At 43.7% G+C, this 21,455-nt stretch overlaps 1 protein-coding gene across 1 annotated transcript; it reads right to left on the bottom strand.

Annotated features, from left to right (window-relative positions):
- Positions 1-1,987: 1,987 nt before the first annotated feature.
- On the bottom strand, positions 1,988-20,743 carry LOC133925392 (uncharacterized). Its single transcript, XM_062371332.1, has 16 exons — positions 20,563-20,743; positions 11,708-11,758; positions 11,109-11,195; positions 9,798-9,909; positions 6,761-6,806; positions 6,417-6,488; positions 5,805-5,867; positions 5,556-5,710; positions 5,392-5,456; positions 4,800-4,950; positions 4,302-4,407; positions 4,079-4,214; positions 3,483-3,547; positions 2,533-2,712; positions 2,376-2,448; positions 1,988-2,091 (listed from the first exon to the last, which is right to left on the bottom strand). The coding sequence occupies exons 1-16, from the start codon at positions 20,741-20,743 to the stop codon at positions 2,030-2,032; spliced, it is 1,605 nt and encodes a 534-aa protein (XP_062227316.1). The 3' UTR covers positions 1,988-2,029.
- Positions 20,744-21,455: the final 712 nt, after the last annotated feature.

Consider the following 21,455-nt stretch of genomic DNA (forward strand, 5'->3'; position numbering starts at 1 on the left):
CAAAGTTTAATCAATTAAAACTTTGAATTTCTTTGAAATCCATCAATTTAGATCTATTTCGTGCTCACAGTCAGAACGCGGGCTATGCCTGGCTGATCGCTAGCACAGACACCAAAGCTGCCTTCACCATTTCATCATATATCATCCATTTCTCTTTTCTAATACTTTGTAATGTCTCATATGTTCAATGAAAGTGAAAGTGCACTAACTAGGCTTGCTGACTGGGCTCGGGTTGCTGACTAGACTGGCTACATTGCACACATGCGCATGCGTGGCTGCTGGCTAGGCTAGCGAAGGTGGCAATGCTGACATGGTTAACTCATAGAATCTAAATCGCACGTTTTATAATGGACGATCGAGATCTACTCAAGCGGAAGGGTATCCAACCCCTAATCTACGCCGCACATACAAGATCAGACGGATGAGAGGGAAGCTACCTCAGCTCCGACTCAGAATGACGACGACGGTGAGCTGGCGTGGCGAAGGATGGTCGAAGAAAGCTCTATGATGCTCGGAACTCGTCGGTGAAGGGTGTAGGACGACAAGCTGAAGGTGGCGAATTTGTTTGACAGCTCAAATGGCAGAAGGGCGGATCAGAGAGGCTCGATGACAGAGGGGCTTCAACGGCGAGCTTCAGCGGCCTCTAAAGCTTCGTGTGGTGGCGAAACCTCAACGGCGAAAGGCAGACAACAATCAGATGTGGTCGGCGAACACGGGCAAAGGCTCGGACGGCGTCAGGGAAGTGTGGAGAAGCACGACGATGATGATGGGATGCAGTGAAACTACAGCAGTGACTAGAGCTCGAAACAGCGACGCTTAGGCAACAAAGATGCGAGAGTGGGTGATGCAAAGATGAGCTCGGCCGAGGGTCCATCATGGATTTTATAGCCGGGAGGGGAGGATTCAATTCAGCTGGTCGGGTCTTAATGCGGCGGCAGCAATTTAGGGCATCGATTTCCTTCTTGTCGCTTTCCTTCAAAATTGCATTGTCTTGATGTCCTTCATTGCAGCATCTATTACCATGCATTCATGGCCTCCGTCCTTTACTCAAGCGCGGAATCAAAAGGTTCAAATCAACGGGTTTCTCAAGATGGAAGGAGCAGACTCGGGGCAAAGGAAAGAGCTGACAAATGGGATCTATATATATGGCAACAAGATGGAGAGAGAGGGAAAAGCAGGCTGTCACAGAGCAAGATCATACGGACCTAGATCGTGGACAGACTGAAACTTCTTCAACTTGCCAGGCAGACCACATGGACACCGTGGCCACGCCGACCTCGCATGGCAGCTTCCCTGGCCTCACCCTCCCACGCCACCGCACCGCCCCTGTGGCTCACTCGACAGCATAAGTCGTGCCTAGCGTCTACGTAAAAGCAAGGATAAGAGCGTTGGTCCTGAGAGCACACGGACGACTGCTCCGCAGTCCGCTCAGCGATGTTGCCATCGGGTTTTGTACTGCACACGGTGTCGACCGCACGAGGTCGGTGAACCCCACCATGCACCGGAGATTTTAACCACCATGCCACGAGGGGCCCCATTTCTCCGTGACTTGGCATGCATGCCAGCTCTTCCAAGTGAAACCGCATACGTATGCACCTGATGATCTGTCCAACTTGAGACTTTGTACATCCGAGTTATGTAACCTGCCCACTGGGGCACTGAGCCCATCCAATCTTTAACTTCACACGAAAACTGGGCATTTACAACATTATAACATCACAATTAGAAGGCTGGTGCACTTTACCATGCCGATTTCCCAACCTCTCATACCAGTAACCAGAGCTGTAAATTATGCAACCCATCTAAATATTGACTGCTATGCCTAAATCATTGACCATTTTCGAGCCAGGCTGGGAAAAAAATGTTTTCAACAACCAATCTCACATATTCCAAAAACCATCTCAAGGGATAGCACCGCTTCATTCTCCTATCAAGAAAGGTAATTACCATAAGTACAACATCACAGAAAAGATAATAAACATAATTAGCTTTTTCACTGCCCACCATCCTGTTCAAAATTGGCTTAAGCTTAAAACGTTGGCTTGCCAGCTGGGGGAACTGCAACAACTTTCCCTACAGCTACTGTCTTTCCTGCAACCGTCAAGGTAAATGAAATAGTGAGTAATTTAACAAATAGTTGCACTATCTTACAAAGATATAATATTGGTCACAATAAAAAGACCTCATAAAATAATAGAATACAGATAGGCAAGGTTTCTAATAATTCAAAAAAAAAGTAAAACTGAATTTGAAGTGGCTACCAAAAGAGCAAACAAAATGAAAACATAGGGTTTTTTTCATTGCATTACACATGCTCTTTCATATTCGTTCCAAAAGGGAAATAAAATACGCTCAGATGCATATGCATAATTTACCTTCATTTCGAAGAGTAAACCTTCCAAGCTGAGGAAAATAAGAGAAATTCTCTATGCATATCAAGTTATTCACCTAAATACGAAACACACTAGAGTCAGTGAAACCTTGAATTAACAGTTATAACACGAATGATGCTGATATGTTCTACAAGAATACCTGAATGCGGCAAACAACAACCGCACCATTCTTCACAAAAAGAGGCTTCCTCTTTGGCTTCTTTGGATCTGCTTCTTTCTTTTTCTTCATATCAATTTCCTCTAGGAGATCAACAATCTCATACTCCTCAACAACAGAGTGGATATGCAACACTGCTTTGTACCCCGCAGCGAAAATAGCCTAACACATTCAGGGAACGTAAAACATTACAAACCATCAGGGGAAATAGTTTTGATTAATAAAAAATAATCAAAATTGGCTAAAAAGATACTATCCTCAATCTTACCATAATACATACAGTTGCAAGGTATGGTGTAAAATAAACTTTCAAATGCCCATTTTTTTACTCTCAAAATTTGACAGATCATGGGCAGGAGGCAGTAACAGACCCAATCCCATTTAAATATCTTACATTTTATTTCAAAATCTAAATAATTCTTAAATTTCCAAAAATATCACATAGTCCAGAGTTCAAAATAACAAGAACCGCTCAAAACGACATTCCTGTACCAGCATACCAACCAGAATTTCCAGTTGCAGCAGTGGCCAGCTGGTTAGTGCTGGACTTTTTCAAACAAAATTAAAGCTGATGTGAAAACTAAGTATTCTTCAAATACTAAACTAAACACTGTGACATACTAAATGTGATTACATATAAACTTAAAACAGGCATTGATATTGCACATTCAATATCCAGCAGTAGATGCATACAGAAATTTCTAGCAGAAAAGCAAGTTATATGGTACAAGCCAGAAATTGAACAGAGGTAGCCTTTAATATCAGTTTAAAAGAACTTAATTCGAACAAGAAGTTGCATGAGCAGACATGCTATCATGGCAAACATGATTCAGCAAAATGGCATCCAGAGATAAGAATATCACACATCACATAAACATGACAAGTAGATTCTAGTTATTTATGATACAATTCAAGAAACATGTGATACTTACATTGTCAAGCAACTCTAGAATCTGCAATTGAGAATTAAATTCAGTGACAGCACCAACAGGATTAGTTGCATGGATAGACATCATCGAATGAGAACATGACAAGACAAATTACAAAATGATCCAAAGCTAAACAATTCATACAAATCTTAGTACCTTCAGAGGTTGCACATGAAGCAACACTCAATTATTGAAACATCACTAATATTTCGGAACAATAGCACACAATAGATAAAAGAAAAAGCTCTTCATCTCTAATGCTAAATTTTTGCCTGCCACACATCCACAGGCCATTAGCTTACTGGATTTAAAAATATATATATTGTGTTGCCAGTTCATCAGTAATATCACAGCACAAATTTACACCCAATCCAACCCATTTCAGCCCTTTCATTAGGGAGAAGGCACAGCCAACTCAGCCTATTCCATTGTCAATACCGATATAATTAGCATGCTAATTCGTTAGGCTGACAACCCATTTGTCCTTGGACTGAATGACTATCAAACAAGAACTTGATAGCCATTAGTACAAAAAATCAGAAACTAGAGGTGTACAGCTCAAGAAAGTACTATATTAACTTCCCTGAACATAAACTTACAAACACTTGAAAGTACAAAACCTGCCATTATATCCTCGTCTTCAATTCCCGACAATTTGACACGGACATTCTCGGCAGGTCCAGCACGACGTACTTTGCTCTCATCCAAGCTTATACCAATGACTTTCACATGGGACTGTTGCAGCAAGAAGTATTGCAAAACTGAATTGGCTAGAGGAGATCATGCATGTTAAATGTGTTACAACAAAAAATAAAAATACACCTTGTTTGGCATAACCAACAAACTGTCACCCTCTCTGATAGTGCCAGACTCTATTTTCCCCATCACAACAGTGCCCATATCTTTATATTTATCAATTATTGGCATCCTGCATTATTACAGATATAAAGATCTTGCATCCAGCACGCGATCAAGACAATAGTTCAAGCAGTTTTGTTCATGAGATTGTACAAACCCAAAAATAAGAAAAGATAATAAGTTGTTCATGAGAAAGACCTTTCAATTTCTAACATTTACATAAAGCCACAAACAACAAATAATAATCTCATCACTGACACAAAAACTGTTTAGGTTGACAATGTGAAAATAATAGCATCAGATTTGTCATGAAAAGTGGTTTGACCATAAATGTTTTGGCTAACATAATAATACGGAAATTGATTACCATAGTTACATATTGGAGACTATGCATCTCCAATGAATTATATACTTTTGAATAGGAGTACATAGGGTATAACACAAAGAGTATAACTATCTAACCTTACTGGACCTTTGGGGTCACGTAAAGGAACCTCAATACGACCAAGAATTTCAAGAAGACATGGGCCATCCCACCAACTACAAATGCTTTTATCCATCCTGGTCTTCATATTGGTTCCCAAAAGACCAGATATTGGCAAGAATTGCACATCTAATAACAAAGCCAATGAGAAATAGTTAGATAATATGGACATATATTGCAGTACCTACAATCAGGTGTTGTAATGGAAAAGCATATCAATGTTCTGGTAGCTGGTTCCATGCCAAAAGTTTCATACCAATGTACAAACAGATACTATAATAAGATAGTAAGGTTGTTATGGTCTCTCGGAGTTCATGATCAGCGTGATAATAACATGGTTCTGAAATTAGCAAAGCCAACAAAGTGATTCTTTCTAGTTATTTAAACATGTAAAAAAGAGGCATCAATTGAGGAAACATCAATATTTAAGTCACAACTTGCAGGCGTGATTACAGAACTTCACTAGATATAAATCAATAGTAATATGAAAACAATGAGTTTCAAAGCTTGAAAATGAGTGTTCGCAATAATTTAGACTACAACGTAAAAAAAAAATGGAATAATACCTGCCTTTCTTAACATTGTACCCTGAAGATTTGAGGAAAGGAATCATTTTTGTTTCAATCTCATCATACCTGAAACAGATACTACATTTAATTATCCTCCAGTTGTACAAGCTATAATACAAGTTCATTTTTGTAGAATTCGATAAGGAGATGCCTTATCAAGGATACCTTTCCTTAGACCATTTTACTGTAGGTTCATCCATCTTATTGATGACAACTACCATCTTAGCAACACCTAAAGTTTTTGCAAGTAGTACATGTTCACGGGTCTGTCCTCCTCTTTCATAACCAGTTTCAAATTCACCTTTTCGAGCTGATATGACCTTAAAAATAAGGAAAGGATACATATTCACAACCAAAGTAATGTCAAAGTTTAAATGGAAGTTCACCAAACAATGATGTGGATCAAATGGTTACCAGAACACCGATATCAGCCTGAGATGCACCACTTATCATATTTGGAACGTAACTTTTGTGACCCTGCAAGTCCAAATCATCTGATTAAACGAGCACAATACAGAAAGCAACATTCAGCTCGATCACTAAATACAGTTTGTGCCTTGTACGAGTGGATGCTGTGTTATTGTTTCTTCTTTCTCATTAATGAAATGACCCGCAGTTCTTCTGCGTGTTCGAGAAAAAGTGAAATCATTTCTCTGCACTTAAACGGTCATCAGAAACATGGCCACATGGTCTCCCAAGAAGACAGTTTTTTTTTATCAACGCAAGCCCATTCAATGATAAGTCAATCCTATTTAACAACAGTTGCCTTTTGTGTCTACCCTCCTGTAGTAAAAATTATACAAGAACTTGAAAATAGAAAAAGATGGCCTTAAAAGAAAACTCAGGTTTTCAGGTTGCTCCTGTCATTAAAAATAATCAACCAAATGGATTCTGTTCATTATTAAAACAGTTCGAATAAGATAAGAATAACGAGAGCAGTGTCGTAGAAAATAATAAACTACCTTCCAAGTAGATAGAGTATGGACCTGTAACAGTACCATATGTAACATAGTAAGAGAAAAATACCGGTGCATCTAAAATAGTAAATCTTGTGTGTTCTGTCTCGAAGTGGGCTCTGCCAACTTCAACAGTCTTTCCCTGAACACATGGAAAAAATACAGCTATTATAAAAAAAAAGAATAAGCTTAGAAAGACAAAGCACCAGGAGAGAATATTTATCTGCGTTCAGAATAAAATACTACGTTGCTGTTGGCTACAATTTGGAGACTGCATCAAGGTCAAACATATTAGATAAATCATAATAACACTGCATTCTTCAATAAAGAGTGCATTTCAACACCAAAAAAAGAGAGATCTAATGCGCTAATGATGATTCAGCCTGTAACACAATCAAATATGAAAAAAGATACCTTAAGTCGCTCTTCCTCATTTGTATCCATAATGTAAGCCATGTACCTGTGAGTATTTTGATTACAAATTAAAATAGGTAACAGTGTACTGGATTAAAGATTATTTTCCAACTAACAAAATGAATAAGAATTCATATAGACAGGATTCTTCGGCAGGAGGCTTTCTAAATATCATGCGGAAGATGATCCAACTAAGCATAATAAAAAATAAAAATAAGAGAAATAAATGCTTTTATCCAGTGGCATCTTATTTAGACTAGATAAGTGCCTGTGCGTTGTCACGAAAATAGAAACATTACATGTGGAAATATCAAACATAAACTCAAGGTATAGAGATGTGAATAGATCATGAGAGCGCTGCCAAACGAATACGCCGAGTGATGCCATAATTTGATTTCAGATGGAATTCAAAAAAGGAGGAGATTATATGCTAATTTTCCTCCTAATTTTTTTATTTATTTTCATTAGTAAAATAGATCTCATATCCGTAGCCAGTAACGAGGCTATGAGGTTGGAGGCGAGGATGGATCACTAACACAAAATCAGTGAAAGCAGACGGAATATCACAGACGGTTTTTTAGGACCCATCACTGATAAAATACCCACAGACGGTTGGTTAGACAGACGTGTCTGTAACACGACCGCCATCTGAGAGTGCCAGAACTCACAGACGGTTTTTACAAATCTGTTTGTTTCTATTATACAAACACAGACAAAGTTTAGAAAAACCTGTCTATGATATTAGCACATATGGTTTCTTGTAAGATTTGTTTGTAACTGTATGATAGACATAGGCAAACTTTCGAAAAAAACATCTGTAGTTAAAGAAACGAGTATTGTTTAAATTGTTCCTCTCCCTCACTAAAGCGACGAGAAGTTCATCTCCCATGCTCTCCTCGTTGCCATCCGATCCCCTTCCGCAACGGTTTTTTAGGGTTTGTTTCCGTGAGAGAGATTCGAGATCTAGGCTCCAAATCCCCATTCCTGAGGTGAGTAGGGTTTGCATCGTTGTTTTGTTAATGTTTGTTAGGGTTTATTTGATCTGTGTACCGAGTGTAATGTTGTGTTTGTGTCCCAGATCTGCAATAGAATGGCTCTGTTCACTGCTATCTAGTGCTGAGAGGATAGGGTTGTTCCTAGTGCTACTTCCACGATCTGAATGTTTAGTGTCGATTTCGGTCCTATGGAACATGTGTTCTTCACTGCTGTGAAGGGCACCACCATGGATCCAGTTCACACTGTGAATCACATTCTATTGTCTTTTATTCCCGATGAAATTGTCTATTAATGTCTGTCACAATAGATATTTTCATTAACTACAAAGCTAATTTGAACCATCACCTCTTACATAACAAGGGCAAGAGATTTGGAAGCAATGCAGTTTGGTTCTAGCGCATGATTGAGTTAGTCAGGATAGGAGCTGATTTGGATGACAGCGAGATGATGTTTGAAGACAATACTTTTGATGAGATTGAAACATAGGCATGCTGTTGAAGCTCAATCCTCGAAGACCAGATGATATAATTAGGGATTATGTATAGGTTTATGTTCTGAACAATGTGTTCTTATCTAATGTGTTATATATCTGTGTTCTTATGTGTTATATATCTATGTGATCGATGTTCTTATGTATATGCATGTGATGTTCTTATTTGCTATTATCTAAAATCTCAAATGTATCATATCATGAAGGTAGCCAGGAAGTAAAATGGTTTCCTAGGGGAATGGGTCATAGATGGTTTTTCAAAAAAAAAAAAATCCGTCTGTGACTTTATACAGACGGGTTCCAACAAAAACTATTTTTGACCCTTAATACGCACATATCGTTTTTCAAAAAAATCTATCCGTATGTATTGCGAAACTGACATGTGTGCAGCTATATTACAGATGCATGTCTTATTTGGACCCGTCTGTGTGTAGCACTTTTGCAGAGACATAACTCATAACCATCTATGGTATGATTTAAAATGTCTGTGATAATCCGTTCTGAGGTAGTCGATGGTAAAAGTGGGTAAATATTCAAATTTTAAGGGTTTTTATTAGATGTAAGGAGAGTAAGGGAAGAGGTGATGTGAGAACCAACTCGTATTTTATATAGTAGAGATTTATCAACATGTCAGGAAGTCTGCAACATGGAAGTATGCAATACTTTAAAACATGAATCAGTTATGGCTTCTAATGTACAGATGTATAGCAATAGTTAGCTACATTCTGAAGCATAAAACACATGTCTGAGTCTGCAGAAAAATCGACAATCCTTCCATTATCAGTCAATTGCTTTTTATTGAAGAATTTGGTAGGCTACAGTGCCTCTTCCATACAAACAGGTAAAAGCTATTGCTACATTTGAGGTTTCAGATAACAGCAAATGTACAATATCTCACAGGATGCTCTTGTTTCTTTTTGCTAGCAAAAGTAGATACAATAAAAAACCATAAAACACAAACTTTCCTCTATGCAGTATTATTCATATTTTTCTCATTATCTAACAATTCTAGATATTCAAAGCATATCATACCAGCATGTATTTCTCATATTTTTCTTCAAAAGGACATAGATATTAAGAGCATATGTTCCCATGAAACAGCTAGTCAAATAATCATTGTCTTCTCCTTTAGCAGTCTTTTCTCTTTCTCGTTTACATGCTCCTTTTCAAAAAGTGAATAGTTACATCTGCAAACTTGGGTGAATAGTTACATCTAACCAAATCAAGAATTCAATGACATTGGATTACATGCAATTCAAGGCAACCAATCCATGATGTAGGTATATCTAAAGATTATTTTTCTTACTGTTCATACGATGAATGAATAAGCCATCAATGTATGAAAATAAGGTGTCAGATGAACCTAACAAGCAGTAAATTCAAAAAGTTGATTGCAATACAATAGAAGCAAACATGAAAAAGGAGCATCCATCTTATAAAGTAGTATAGACAATCATCACCCAAGTTCAAAATGTGGTATGAGATAACCTCAACCTAGCAAATAGGAACATATGCATCAAGACCTATTTGCAACACAAATGAACTACTCACCAGCTTTCTTGGCTTTTATCCTTTGCTTCCTTCTCATATTTTTGGATGGTCCTATCATCAATTTGACCACTCAAGAACAATATCTGCCCTCCAGCAGTTGATTTTCTAGCATCTGTAAACATGCAACAACAAAATGAAGAGTAACACATATTCCTTAAGACCATTAAAGAAATGAAGTAAATAGTTCATTACCACTACAATTCACTTAGTGCAAATATTTAAGAAAAAAAACAGAGATAAATGACGCAACCGATCTACTGTAGCAAACCAGTAAAGAACAATAAGCCAGTGAACCAGCGATATGAAAATTAAAATCAGAGTAAGTAGAAGATATATGCTTTGAAGCTAAAAGTTAGATATTATAAGCAGGCATATCAACAACTGATACTCTGACAAGCGAGTCTGAAAAGTTAGGTATTCTCAGCAGACAACTTAAGTGCCGCCTAGACGATAGGTGGTACCATCCTGCCTAGCCACCTAGCCTATCTAAGATGATTAGGCGGCCGTCTAACCCCCTAATCACCGATTAGGTGTTATAGGCACTGGTCTGCCATCCAACTAGTGCCTAGTGGTTAGGGGAACACTGTAAACATAGATTCAAGATCTTAATATTATCAAAAAAAATGTTAGCAGTAAAAAGATGTTTTCATTTATTGCCAAGTTTTATCTGATTAGTCACTGGGTATGTCTATGCTACAAACACCTTTTAACTACAAAAATTGCTCATGCTTCCTCTCCTTCCACGTTTTTCCAGGTCTTCCAATCCATTGACTGGTGATGGTGGAGAAGTTTTCAGAAGGTTAATGAAAAAAATAGCAATTGAGTTAATGCCATCTTCTTGTTATTTTGATCAATTCAGAAAATGTTTATGTACTTAAAAGAAATGTTGAAGATTCGAGGTTAATAATACAATTTATTATGCATGGAAAATTAGGGATGGGTGCATTAAACAAATCACTGAACGATTGAGCTAACTCCCTGCAAGATCTAAAGTTCCAAGACCTACCCATCACATCCAAGGCAGAGATTGTTGAAACTTGTGAATTTCAATCTCCACTGAAGCAAAGATACAGGAACAAATGTCCCAACTCTAACCATCACTATATTTACATTCAATCATGAACCTCCTAAGAAAAGCTAAACCGTTATCAAGGTTCAGGAATCGGTTATCCCCAACACATATGACCCTATATCAGACGGTCAGCAATAAACACAGCAGAACACATCAATCAAGAAATTACTCTATGCACCTGTCTAGTTAATGCTGAAATAAGGTTGAAAGAAAGCAGAACGTAAGAAAACTGAACTTACCAACATGACCAATGAAAACCACATTCAAGTGCCGTTTTGTTTCCTCTACCTCGTCTTCTACCTCCTGAGCATCTTCATGTGCAGAAACTGGAGTGAGACAAAAGTAGAGTCGCATAAGAATCCATACTCACAAAAAAAATACAGGTCCAAGAAGCAGTAACAATGATTTTGAAACTGTCATAAAACGCCCATCAGAGAAACTAAAATCCATAACATGCCTATGTTTATGTGCAGCAACATGAAGAAGCAATACTTCATGATATCATTAGGAAGAAAATACACAGACATTAAATACCTCTAGAAAGTTTCCTTTAAGCTGAATAAAAGAAGAAAGAATGAATTGTTTCACAACCATAAGAATCAGATATTACAAGTACATATTATTATCAAAATTAGTAACAGGTGATTGGAGTAGCATCTTGAAACTACTTCTATCTGACAATTAGAGGTATTATTATTTGCATGGAGAAAAGAACATTGTAATTTACCATTGCATGAAACGGAGGACATGGCACAAAATTAGCAAAGGAAGTTTTTTTTATTTAAGTTTTCAACAACAACGACAGGAATAAAAATCTGAACAAGGGTGTAATAAATACCATTTGTCTTAAGCTCCAAGGGCTGAAGAGATGATTGAATTTCCTTGACAACTGAAAGGAATCGTGGAATGGTTAGCACATAGTGATAACGAACTTGACCAAAGTATATGGCAGTGTGCCACAAAAGACATCATAGCGTGCTGACGAAAAGAATTTTTTAGGTCTCCGAGATACAGCAAAAAAAAAAAAAAAAAAAAAACTACAGCATGCTGACCAAATTCAGATGAAATCTTGCAAAGATACATGAAACATGAGCAAGAAAAAACAATCCTTTTTCTCCCCAATTCAGCATATAAAAATCTCATCTTCCAACAACAGAACTACAAGGCACAAAGGTTCCCAAGAAAACCCAAGACCATGCAAGCCCAAGCCATCTCTCAATAACAATAATCCATGACCACAGGGATATCATTATGTTGCCTGGTTAGACTTGACGAACTAAATAGAGTTGAACTTTCTAAATTTAGTCAATGAGAAAGGAAGTGGACGCAATCCATGCAAGCCCAAGGCAGTGCGATAAGACATTAATATGGGAAGTTGGTCACATTGTTGGACTCATTAAAACTAGTGCGATAGTTTATACCATTTGGTTGAAGAACTAACGTTAGGTCAAAGAAAAAAGAGACTTAAGAAGAGATTGTGATGTCCGTGCTAGGTCTTGTTCAATGCAACGAACATTCCCTCCTATATTAGAATTTTTAGAGGGATCAGAAAATGTGTGGGCAAGCACTATTAGACTGGATCAGAAAATGTGTGGGCAAGCACTATTAGACCAAAAATACACCAACAAACAGAGAAATTATTCCCCTGTAGGGAAAAACGGGAAATGTTAAGCACAAAAAATGCTGCCCACACTGTGGTTGTTCTGTGCAAGGAAACAGAGAACCAGTGGGTACATCAGATTGGACATCGAGCTGGACTAGCATGGAAGAATTCTTTCCATGTTTGTTGGAGCCTAGATAAAGGTCCTACTGTTACAAACTAGTAAATAAAAGAGTTTAGGAAAGTCCAAAGTGGTGTCCACACATGACTTGGGGCCAACCGCATTTTAAAAAGTGGCCTAGGTGGCACCCTACCACCGCAGCTTTGCCATAATCGGCAGGCTAGGAGCCAGCGAGTGCTGGACGAGTTAGGAGGGTGCTGGACAGTCTTCGGAGGACTGAGAATCACTGTAGGGTGGGAGGGCAACAACGAGCCGCTGGGAGGAGCGCGCAGAGAGAACAGGATGGGGCATTAGTGAATGAGCACAGAGCTGTGGCGCAGAAGCACAACAAGTCAACAACAGCAACAAGGAGGAGCATATGGGTAGCGTTTGGCCAGGGGGGGGGGGGGGGGGGGAGGTGGGAGTCTTTGAAAGGCAGCAGCTGCAGAGGTGGGAGGAAGACCACCTGCGTGTTGCATCGGGGGAAGAAACACATCCAGATGTGAACCACATATGAGGACCTGCCGGTACGTTCACTGAACACTGGTAGTGGCTGCACGAGGTGAGAGATATTAGGGTTTGCGAGGTGGCTGTAGCAGCCTACATGGACCACAAGGCCCATAGAGGGGAATTTATGTTGCCTCCTCCACATACCCAGCCACAGGCACCTTCTTTCTCCATCTTCCCTAGCTTCCTCCCTCCACTCTTCACCCATATTTCCTGCCATGCAGATAAGTTGGGATCTATAAGCTGGCTAGGTGCTAATCAGCCCCTAGTGCCTAACGATTTTCTAAAAGGTGGCCACCTAGCCTGCCTAGGTGCTAGGCTCCCCCCGTCACTTAATTGCAATGTAGTCTACCTAAGCGGCTGCCTAACCCCAATGAGGTGCCATGCACCAACCTGCTAGTACCAACCTGCTGCCTAGCAATATTTTGAACATGGCACATCATTAGCATACATGTCCTACCTGTTGGCTAACCAAGCACACAACAACAAAACGTAAGCCAACTTTACTCTTTCAGGGGCGGTTTATGGAATCACGAAACGAGAAAGCAAACAAACACAATCAGCTAAGCAACACTCCCCATTAAGCACTGACTTCCGATGGGTCGTAATCATATTTGTTGGGGGAAAATAAACCAACCTGAGGATAATGGTTGAAGATCACCATCCAGATTCCTCCGGAGCCTTGATCTCTCAACCCTTTGTTAAAAGCTCAATCTCCGATATCATCAGATCCTTTCACGGTACCCCTTCGCACCTACGAAGCCTTCCCTTGGCTCCGCCGGCTCGACCTCCCGAAGCCTCCCCAAAACACGACCTCTCGAAGCCTCAGCCCTCCGAAGCTTCGACATCTCGATGCCTCAGTCCTCTGGGATCCCGCTTCCCAAAGCCTTCACCTCCCGGTTCTATGCCTCCCGAGGCCCCTGCCTCGGGGTAATCGGGCCGCCTTCCTGAAAGCAGTGGGGTGAGTCAGCAGGCCTTAGGAAAGATCTGTCAGAAGAGGAGCACCGGTCGTGCTTTGCAAGCAAGGAAGTGATCGGCATTAAAGGCCTAGGCTAATGGACGCCACTCTGACACCCCGGCGTGATGAAGGCCATTCTGACACCCCTGACAGTGCGGCGTCGGGCCACAATGGGCAACTGGCTCACCACCTTCAGGGGGTAGGCACAACAATAATTATCACGGTGGATATTTATCTCCCCGATAGGATAGAAGGTAGTTATCCGGGATAAGGCCCAGTAATTTAGCCCGATCCCGGATATTTTTACATTATGATAACTTGTACGCCAAGCTACGCATGGCCCGATAAATAGGAGGCCATGGTCCTCTAGGAAAAGTTGGAACACGGCGGGAGAGAACAAGCAAGACAGCAAACGCTGTGATACTTCTCCCAGAGTGATACATTTTTCTATCATCAATATATTCATGGTGTTCCTTCCACTCAAACTTCGTCTCTAAGCTTGAGCCTCCTCTTTAGAAGAAACTCTAGCCGTACTTGTTAAGGCAAGACGAACTCTTGCTCCAACAGTGGCACTGCCCGTGGGGACTCGAACACAGAAGTGCTAAGAGAGGTAGGAATCCACCAGAAAAATCACCAAAGGATTAGCTAAAACTGCCATACCCACCGTTGCAAGCATGCAACCATATGCATGGCTGCCTCAGCCATACGCACCGTATGCATGCTTCAGCCCTGCTACCGTATGGGACGGCGTTCCTCTGTCCTTGGCCAACTAAAAAGCCTAGGTCGGTACAGGAGCTCCAGACGGCGTGGAGGCCTTTCAACCTTTGCACGACGAAGACCTCACCGTCTCAGGAGAGGATGCGGCCGAAGCCACGGTCAAGCAGGGCGCCTCCCAATGATTCTGGGCGGTCCAACCCAGGAGTGCTCCCACCTGAACTTGGTCCCCACGTATCCCCTTTGACCACACCTGGGATACCTCGAGCGAGCCAACATCTTCGAAAAGTATGTCCACCTAGCACCCTCCTTGGCCCCTTAGGCGAAAGAGGGTCCCAAGGAGACGGAGGGCACCGGGGTGCACGGACCCCGCCAGTGCCTCCGACGCCGCCCTCGCAACGCCAACCGTGCACAGGGAACCCCTAGTCCACCTCGTCCGGGGAGGCATGGTCAGAACCACCTTGGCCCCAAAGGCTGGTGCACCAGGCAGCCTCGATGGTCTCCCAAGGGGGAAGCAGACCCGGGGGAAACCACAGGCTCCGAGACACACCGCCTTCGGCAACGACAACTCCAAGCTTCCGTGCCCTCGGAGGCACACGGGTGCGTCCTGCACGGACTAGGGCGCGGCCACATCACCTACGACTTCCACACCCTCACGACCTTCCGGGAGGAATACCTCAGAAGGCAAGCAGAATACATGACCGCAGAAAAGAGCGGGCGAAGGATGACGCAGGGTTCGGAGGCCTGGGGTCAACTCCCAGGCAAATCCCTAGCCCCTCAACCCTGCACCGACGCTACCAACCCTACCAACGGTACCACAACTAGCAACAAGAACTAAGTCACGAACATGCCATCGCTAGGCTCCGAACGGAGTACCTCCGGAGCCGGGCAAAGACTTAGGGCCGAGGGAGTCGTGGACTACCTCTCCTAACTAACCTTTGATTACGCCTCCAACACGCCGTCACCAGGCCTCGGATGGGCTACCTCCGGGGCCGAGCAATGGCTAAAGGCTGAGGGGGGCAAGCACCGCCTCTCCCAGCCTAGCCACAGGCTTCAAGGCCACCAGACCTCGCATCAGAGGCCTTATTCCTACAAAGGTACACCCGCTATTAACCACCAAGTAGCTTACCTAGTAATCCTTCCTTCATATGGCTAGGTTAGAATCTGTTGGAGGCCTCCAACCTTATTGTTAGGAGTCTTTTTTCAATAGATAGCCACTAGGTAGAAGCAGTAGAACTTAAGTTACATTCTCACTTAGCATGAATAGTTATATAGCTTAGCTATGTTTTATGCTACAAATAGCTTCTTATTGCCAACAGTAGACTGCAAAACTTAGCTAGTATAACCATGCAAAATCCCTACACTCTTGTAGATGCATCGTGCCTAGGTCGCCTAGGGGGCGGGTCTGCCTAGGTTTCCTGGAAGGTATTGTGCGGCCTCGAAAGTGTAGTTGCCACGTATCAAAGGATTTCCTTGATAGATCGTGTTGCAGCGCCACTCGTAGGACATCTTCAGGTGGCGTGACAAGCCCACATACCGTAGACGTAGCATGCCTAGGTCAACTGGAAGGCAAGACTACCTAGATTTCCTGGAAGGCATTTGCGTAGTCTCGGTAAATAGTGAGGCCCACACACTGCAAGCGTCGCTTATGCCTAGGTCACCTGCAAGGCAGATTATGCCCAGGGTGCCTGGAAGGCATTTGCATAGCCTCAGGTGTCGAAGCCACGCCCCGTGGGATGTCCCAGTGGCGGAGTTGCGGTGCTCCGAGGAATTCTATCGCAAGGAATCCTTGTTGCACGACATGCCTACACATCGCGGGCGTAACATGCCTAGATCACCTGGAAGCAAAGATTGCCTAGGTTTCATAAAAGGTATTTGTGTAGACTCTATAGTGTTTAGATGCCAGTTATCAAGGGACTTCCTTGGTAATGCAGTTGCGGCACCCCTAAGGGATTTCTCCGGAGGCGTGACAAGCCCATGCACCAATAAGCATCGCTTGTCTAAACCCATGTCACCTGAAAAGGTTTTTCAAAGGGTAGGCTTTGCCCTGGTAGGAAGTGGAGCCCACACACCACGGGCGTAGCATGCCTAGGTCACCTGGAGGGCAAGACTGCCTAGGTTTCCTGGAAGGTATTATGTAGCCTTGATAGTGTGTGGATGCCGCATATCAAGGGACTGTCCTGATTTGAGGATGCGGTGCTCTGAGGAATGCTATCAGGAATCCTCTTTGCATGACATGCTTATATACCACGGACGCTACTTGTACCTAGGTCACCTGCAAGGTAGATTATACCCAGGATGCCTTAGAAGGCATTGCATAGATTCAGCCATATAAATGCCACGCGCCAGGGCACATCCTTGGTGGATAGTATTGTGGTGCACCCTGGGAGTTTCCTTGGGACCACGACAAGCCTACACACCGCGGGCGTAGCATGCTTAGATCACCTGGAAAGCAAGACTGTCTAGGTTTCCTGGAAGGTATTGCGTAGCTCTGATAGTGTGTAGGACCTTCGGCATTAATACATGCCAAGGAGCTTTACAAAAACCTCCGGCAAAAATGGAGAGTCTTACAAAAACCTCCGGCAAAAAACGGAGAGTCTCACAAAAACCTCCGGCAAAAACAGAGAGTCTCACAAAAACCTCCGGCAAAAACGGTGAGTCTCACAAAAACCTCCGGCAAAAACGGTGAGTCTCGCAAAAACCTCCGGCAAAAACGGAGAGTCCTACAAAAACCTCCGGCAAAAACTTTGGCTTCGCCTCCGACACACCGTCGCCAGGCTTCGGACGGAATATCTTCGGAGCCAGGCAGAGGCTAAGGGCCGAGGGGGTCGCGGATCGCCTCTCCCGCCCAAACTTCGGCTTTGCCTCCGATGCGCCATCGCCAAGCTCCAGACGGAATACCTCCAGAGCCGGGCAGCGGCTAAGGACCGGGGAGGGTCGCGGACCGCCTCTCTTGCCTAGCCTTCGGCTGCGCCTCCGAGACATCATCGTCGTCAACCCGGACAGTCGCTAAGGAACACGAAGGGTCAAGGACCACCTCCGGAGTTCGTCTCCAAAGGTTCCAGAGGGATTTCGCTGAGTCGGAAATCTGGAACAAATTAGGAAGGAGGACCTACTAGTCCCAGGCCTGAGGAGTACACAGTAGCAGGGACGTCGAGGACACCACTACTCCACCCGGTTCTCCTTAGTTACCCTACATATCCATCACTACCAGATTCTCGAGGCCACCTCTCCCCCAGAAGAAACGAAATCAGCAATGATCTATATGAAGGCTCGGTGCCCCGGTCATCAAAAAAACTAGCCATCGCCTTCGAAAGGGACAAAGAAGTACGGTTTGGAGGCACAAAAGCACGCACACATGCAATCACCCATTCGAAAGGTCCCCTCGCATTCTGATACTGAAGGAGACATGACCATTCCCGAAGATCCATGTTATATTATTAAACAACTAGTACATCCACGGGATACAACTAAAACAATGGTACAGAAATTGCTACGAAGAAGATAGATCCCTACGGAGCAAAACAAGGCAAGAAAGAGTACACGGTGACTAAGTTCAATTGTGACATGGATATATCACGGTGTCACCAAGTACGCCATCCCGGTGACCGCTATCACCTCCTACGGGTCCTGACAAGGGCCACGCATGGAATGGCGTATGTGCCTCATTTGTGGCCTGCCACTACGGAAGCCGATATAGTAGCCGGCTCTCGAGCTATCAGAGGACGCTGAGGAGTCCAAGGAAGTCACCGGCGGGGACTTCTCCCTCGCCTTCCCGACCTCCTCCTGCTTTGTTTGCTGCCGAGCCCACAGACGCCTGCTCACTCTTCCTTTGCAGGAGATCCCAGTCGATGATTGCAACAGGCATGCCTCCCCGGCCAAAGGTCAGGTCGGAGCGGCGGGCAACCTCCTCCCCTACAGAGATGGAAGCAGCGTCGCCTCCGGCGCCTCTACTAAAGATAGAAATAGCCTGGCTCCCGAAGGAGCCATCGAGATCATTGATGTCTCTGAGGAGGATGAGGAGTAAGACGATGCCATACTCAAGTCAAGGTTAACTGCTTGCTCAAGTCCGGAAGATGAAGTTGGACGAACATCGTCGTGTCCTCCCATTGAACACCTAGGGAGGGGGCCGTGGCCATATCCGGTTTCCCTCCAACACGTGGCAGCGCTCCACGACGAATGCCTTGTTTTCTCATGCAGATGTCCCATCACATTAATAACTCAAACCCCTTTCAACGCGTGATAGGGTCACGGGGACAAGACCCTAAATGACCCTTCGCATTATCTAGACAGAACGCGGCAGTGGAATGTCTTGTCCCGCCAGGCGAATGTGTGGGATTCTCCAAACCCACACGAAACCTCTACTCTATCTACTTCAAAGGACAGAGAATTGCCATCAGGTATCCTTGATACTATACCTGGCTGGTGTTGATTTTTCCTCTACATCCTCTCCCCCCTCCAAAACATCACGGCCCAAGAATGAGGGGGTACTGTTGGGGGGAAATAAACTAGCTTGAGGAAAATGGTTGAAGATGACCATCCAGGTCCCTCCGGAGCCTTGATCTCTGAATCCTCTGTTAAAAGCTCGATCTCTGATATCATCAGATCATTTCACGGTACCCCTTCGCACCTACGAAGCCTTCCCTTGGCTCCACCTGCTCGACCTCTCGAATCCAACCCAAAACACGACCTCCCGAAGCCTCGGCCCTTCGAAGCTTCGGCCTCTCGAAGACCCGGCCCTCTGGGGCCCCTCTTCCCAAAGCCTTCACTTTCTGGTTCTATGCCTCCCGAGGCCCCCGCCTAGAGCTGATCGGGTCGCCTTCTCGAAGGCAGCGGGGTGAGTCAGCAGGCCTTAGGAAAGATCTACTGGAAGGTAGCACCATGCTTTACCTGCAAAGAATTGACCGGCATTAAAGGCCTAGGCTAATGGACGCTACTTTGACACCCCGACGTGATAAAGACTATCCTGACACCCCTGACAGTGCAGCGTCGGGCCACAATCGGCGACCAGCTCGCCCTGTCAGGGGGTAGGCACCACGATAATTACCACGGTAGATATGTATCTCCCTGATAGGATAGAAGGTAGTTTTTCGGGATAAGGCCCAGTAATTTAGCCGGATCCCAGATATTTGTACATTATGATAACTTGTACGCCAAGCTACGCATGGCCCTATAAATAGGAGGCCATGGTCCTTTGGGCAAAGGGGGAACATGGCGGGAGAGAACAAGCAAGACAACAAACGCTGTGATACTCCTCCCAGAGTGATACATTTTTCTTTCATCAATATATTCGTGGTGTCCTTCCTCTCAAACTTTGTCTCCTGGCTTGAGTCTCCTCCTTAAAAGAAACTCTCGCCGTATTTGCTGGGACCAAACAAACTCTTGCTCCAACAATGTTACTCAGAGGGACAGAGAACCACATATATCAATCATGTGAAAACAATGGATATTCTTAAGAATCTAAATGGCCACCTGACTAAAGGAGCTGGCGTGGACTAGGCGAGAACTAGCAGCTCAATTTCACCTTAAACATCTTATAAACCCAACCGAGCTAGAAGAGGCCGCCGCTATAACCTAATTGTCATCGCCCTTGACTAGTTTCCCGTGGCAGCAACCCACAAACACACAACACTAACCCTCGTAAAACCCAAACCACAGATCGGCGCTGAAGAGGCTCAGATCTAAGCAAAGAAACCGTTAAACAACACCAGCGAAAGGGGGTAGATAGGGCAGAGGGGGGGGGGGGAGGGGGACCTTCTTCCAGGGGCGCGGGCAGAGCAGCACTCTCATCCACCGAGGCCTCCTCAGTCCCCTCAGTGTGGCCGCCGGAGTCCACGGTCATCGGCTCCGCATCCTCGCGTGCCCAATCGTCGACGGTGGTGTCAGCGGGTGGTGGGAAGTGCAACGGGGCCTTGGTGTACACATCGTGCTTCATCCCGCGATGCGAGGCAAGGGTGAGGAGAGCACAAGGTGGTGGCTACGACAGTGGAGATGCTGCTGCACTAGCCGCCGGCGCCTAGGGTTTTGTGTGTGCAGTGGACTTGGATTCTGCGCTGAGCGAGCGAGTGGGCAGTGGCTAATGAGAAGGGTGCCTTTGCTGTCGGTCTGCACATGCTGCTTGCGTGTTTTAGCCGCAAGTTTCCTCGGCGCACCATGGACTCTGCTGGACTCTGGGCTGTCGAGGGAACACTTGTGATCTGTTTGGTCTTATAAGAGCTAAGGGTTATTTGTTTGGATTTCTGTTTTTTTTTCTCTGAAAAGTTATGGTTTGGTTTTTTTAAAAGCTATTTTTAGATTTTAGTTGTTAAATTTTACAATAAGTTTTTAGCTTCTTAGCATACTATTTCTCAAAAAAGCTACTCTCAACTAACTTTTCAGCTTCTAGTTTATTTCCTCAGAAGCAGGCTTCTGGCTTCTCCAGAAACCACTTTTTAGCAAACCCGTTTGTTTAGACATCCAGCTTCTAGGCTTCTAATAGAAGCAGAAGCCAGAAGCAACCTGAAACAAACAGGCCCTAAGTAGCTAAACTAAATTTGGTTGTGCCCTGAAAATATGGTTTTCGTTTGTTTTAAGTTAAAATTTAGTCATGTCTTGAAAAAATTTAGCTGGTTAAATTTTTTTATAGCGTTTCTGGGTAAATCTCATAT

The sequence above is a fragment of the Phragmites australis genome, chromosome 7, assembly GCF_958298935.1.
Source record: "Phragmites australis chromosome 7, lpPhrAust1.1, whole genome shotgun sequence".
Classification (NCBI taxonomy): Eukaryota; Viridiplantae; Streptophyta; class Magnoliopsida; order Poales; family Poaceae; genus Phragmites; species Phragmites australis.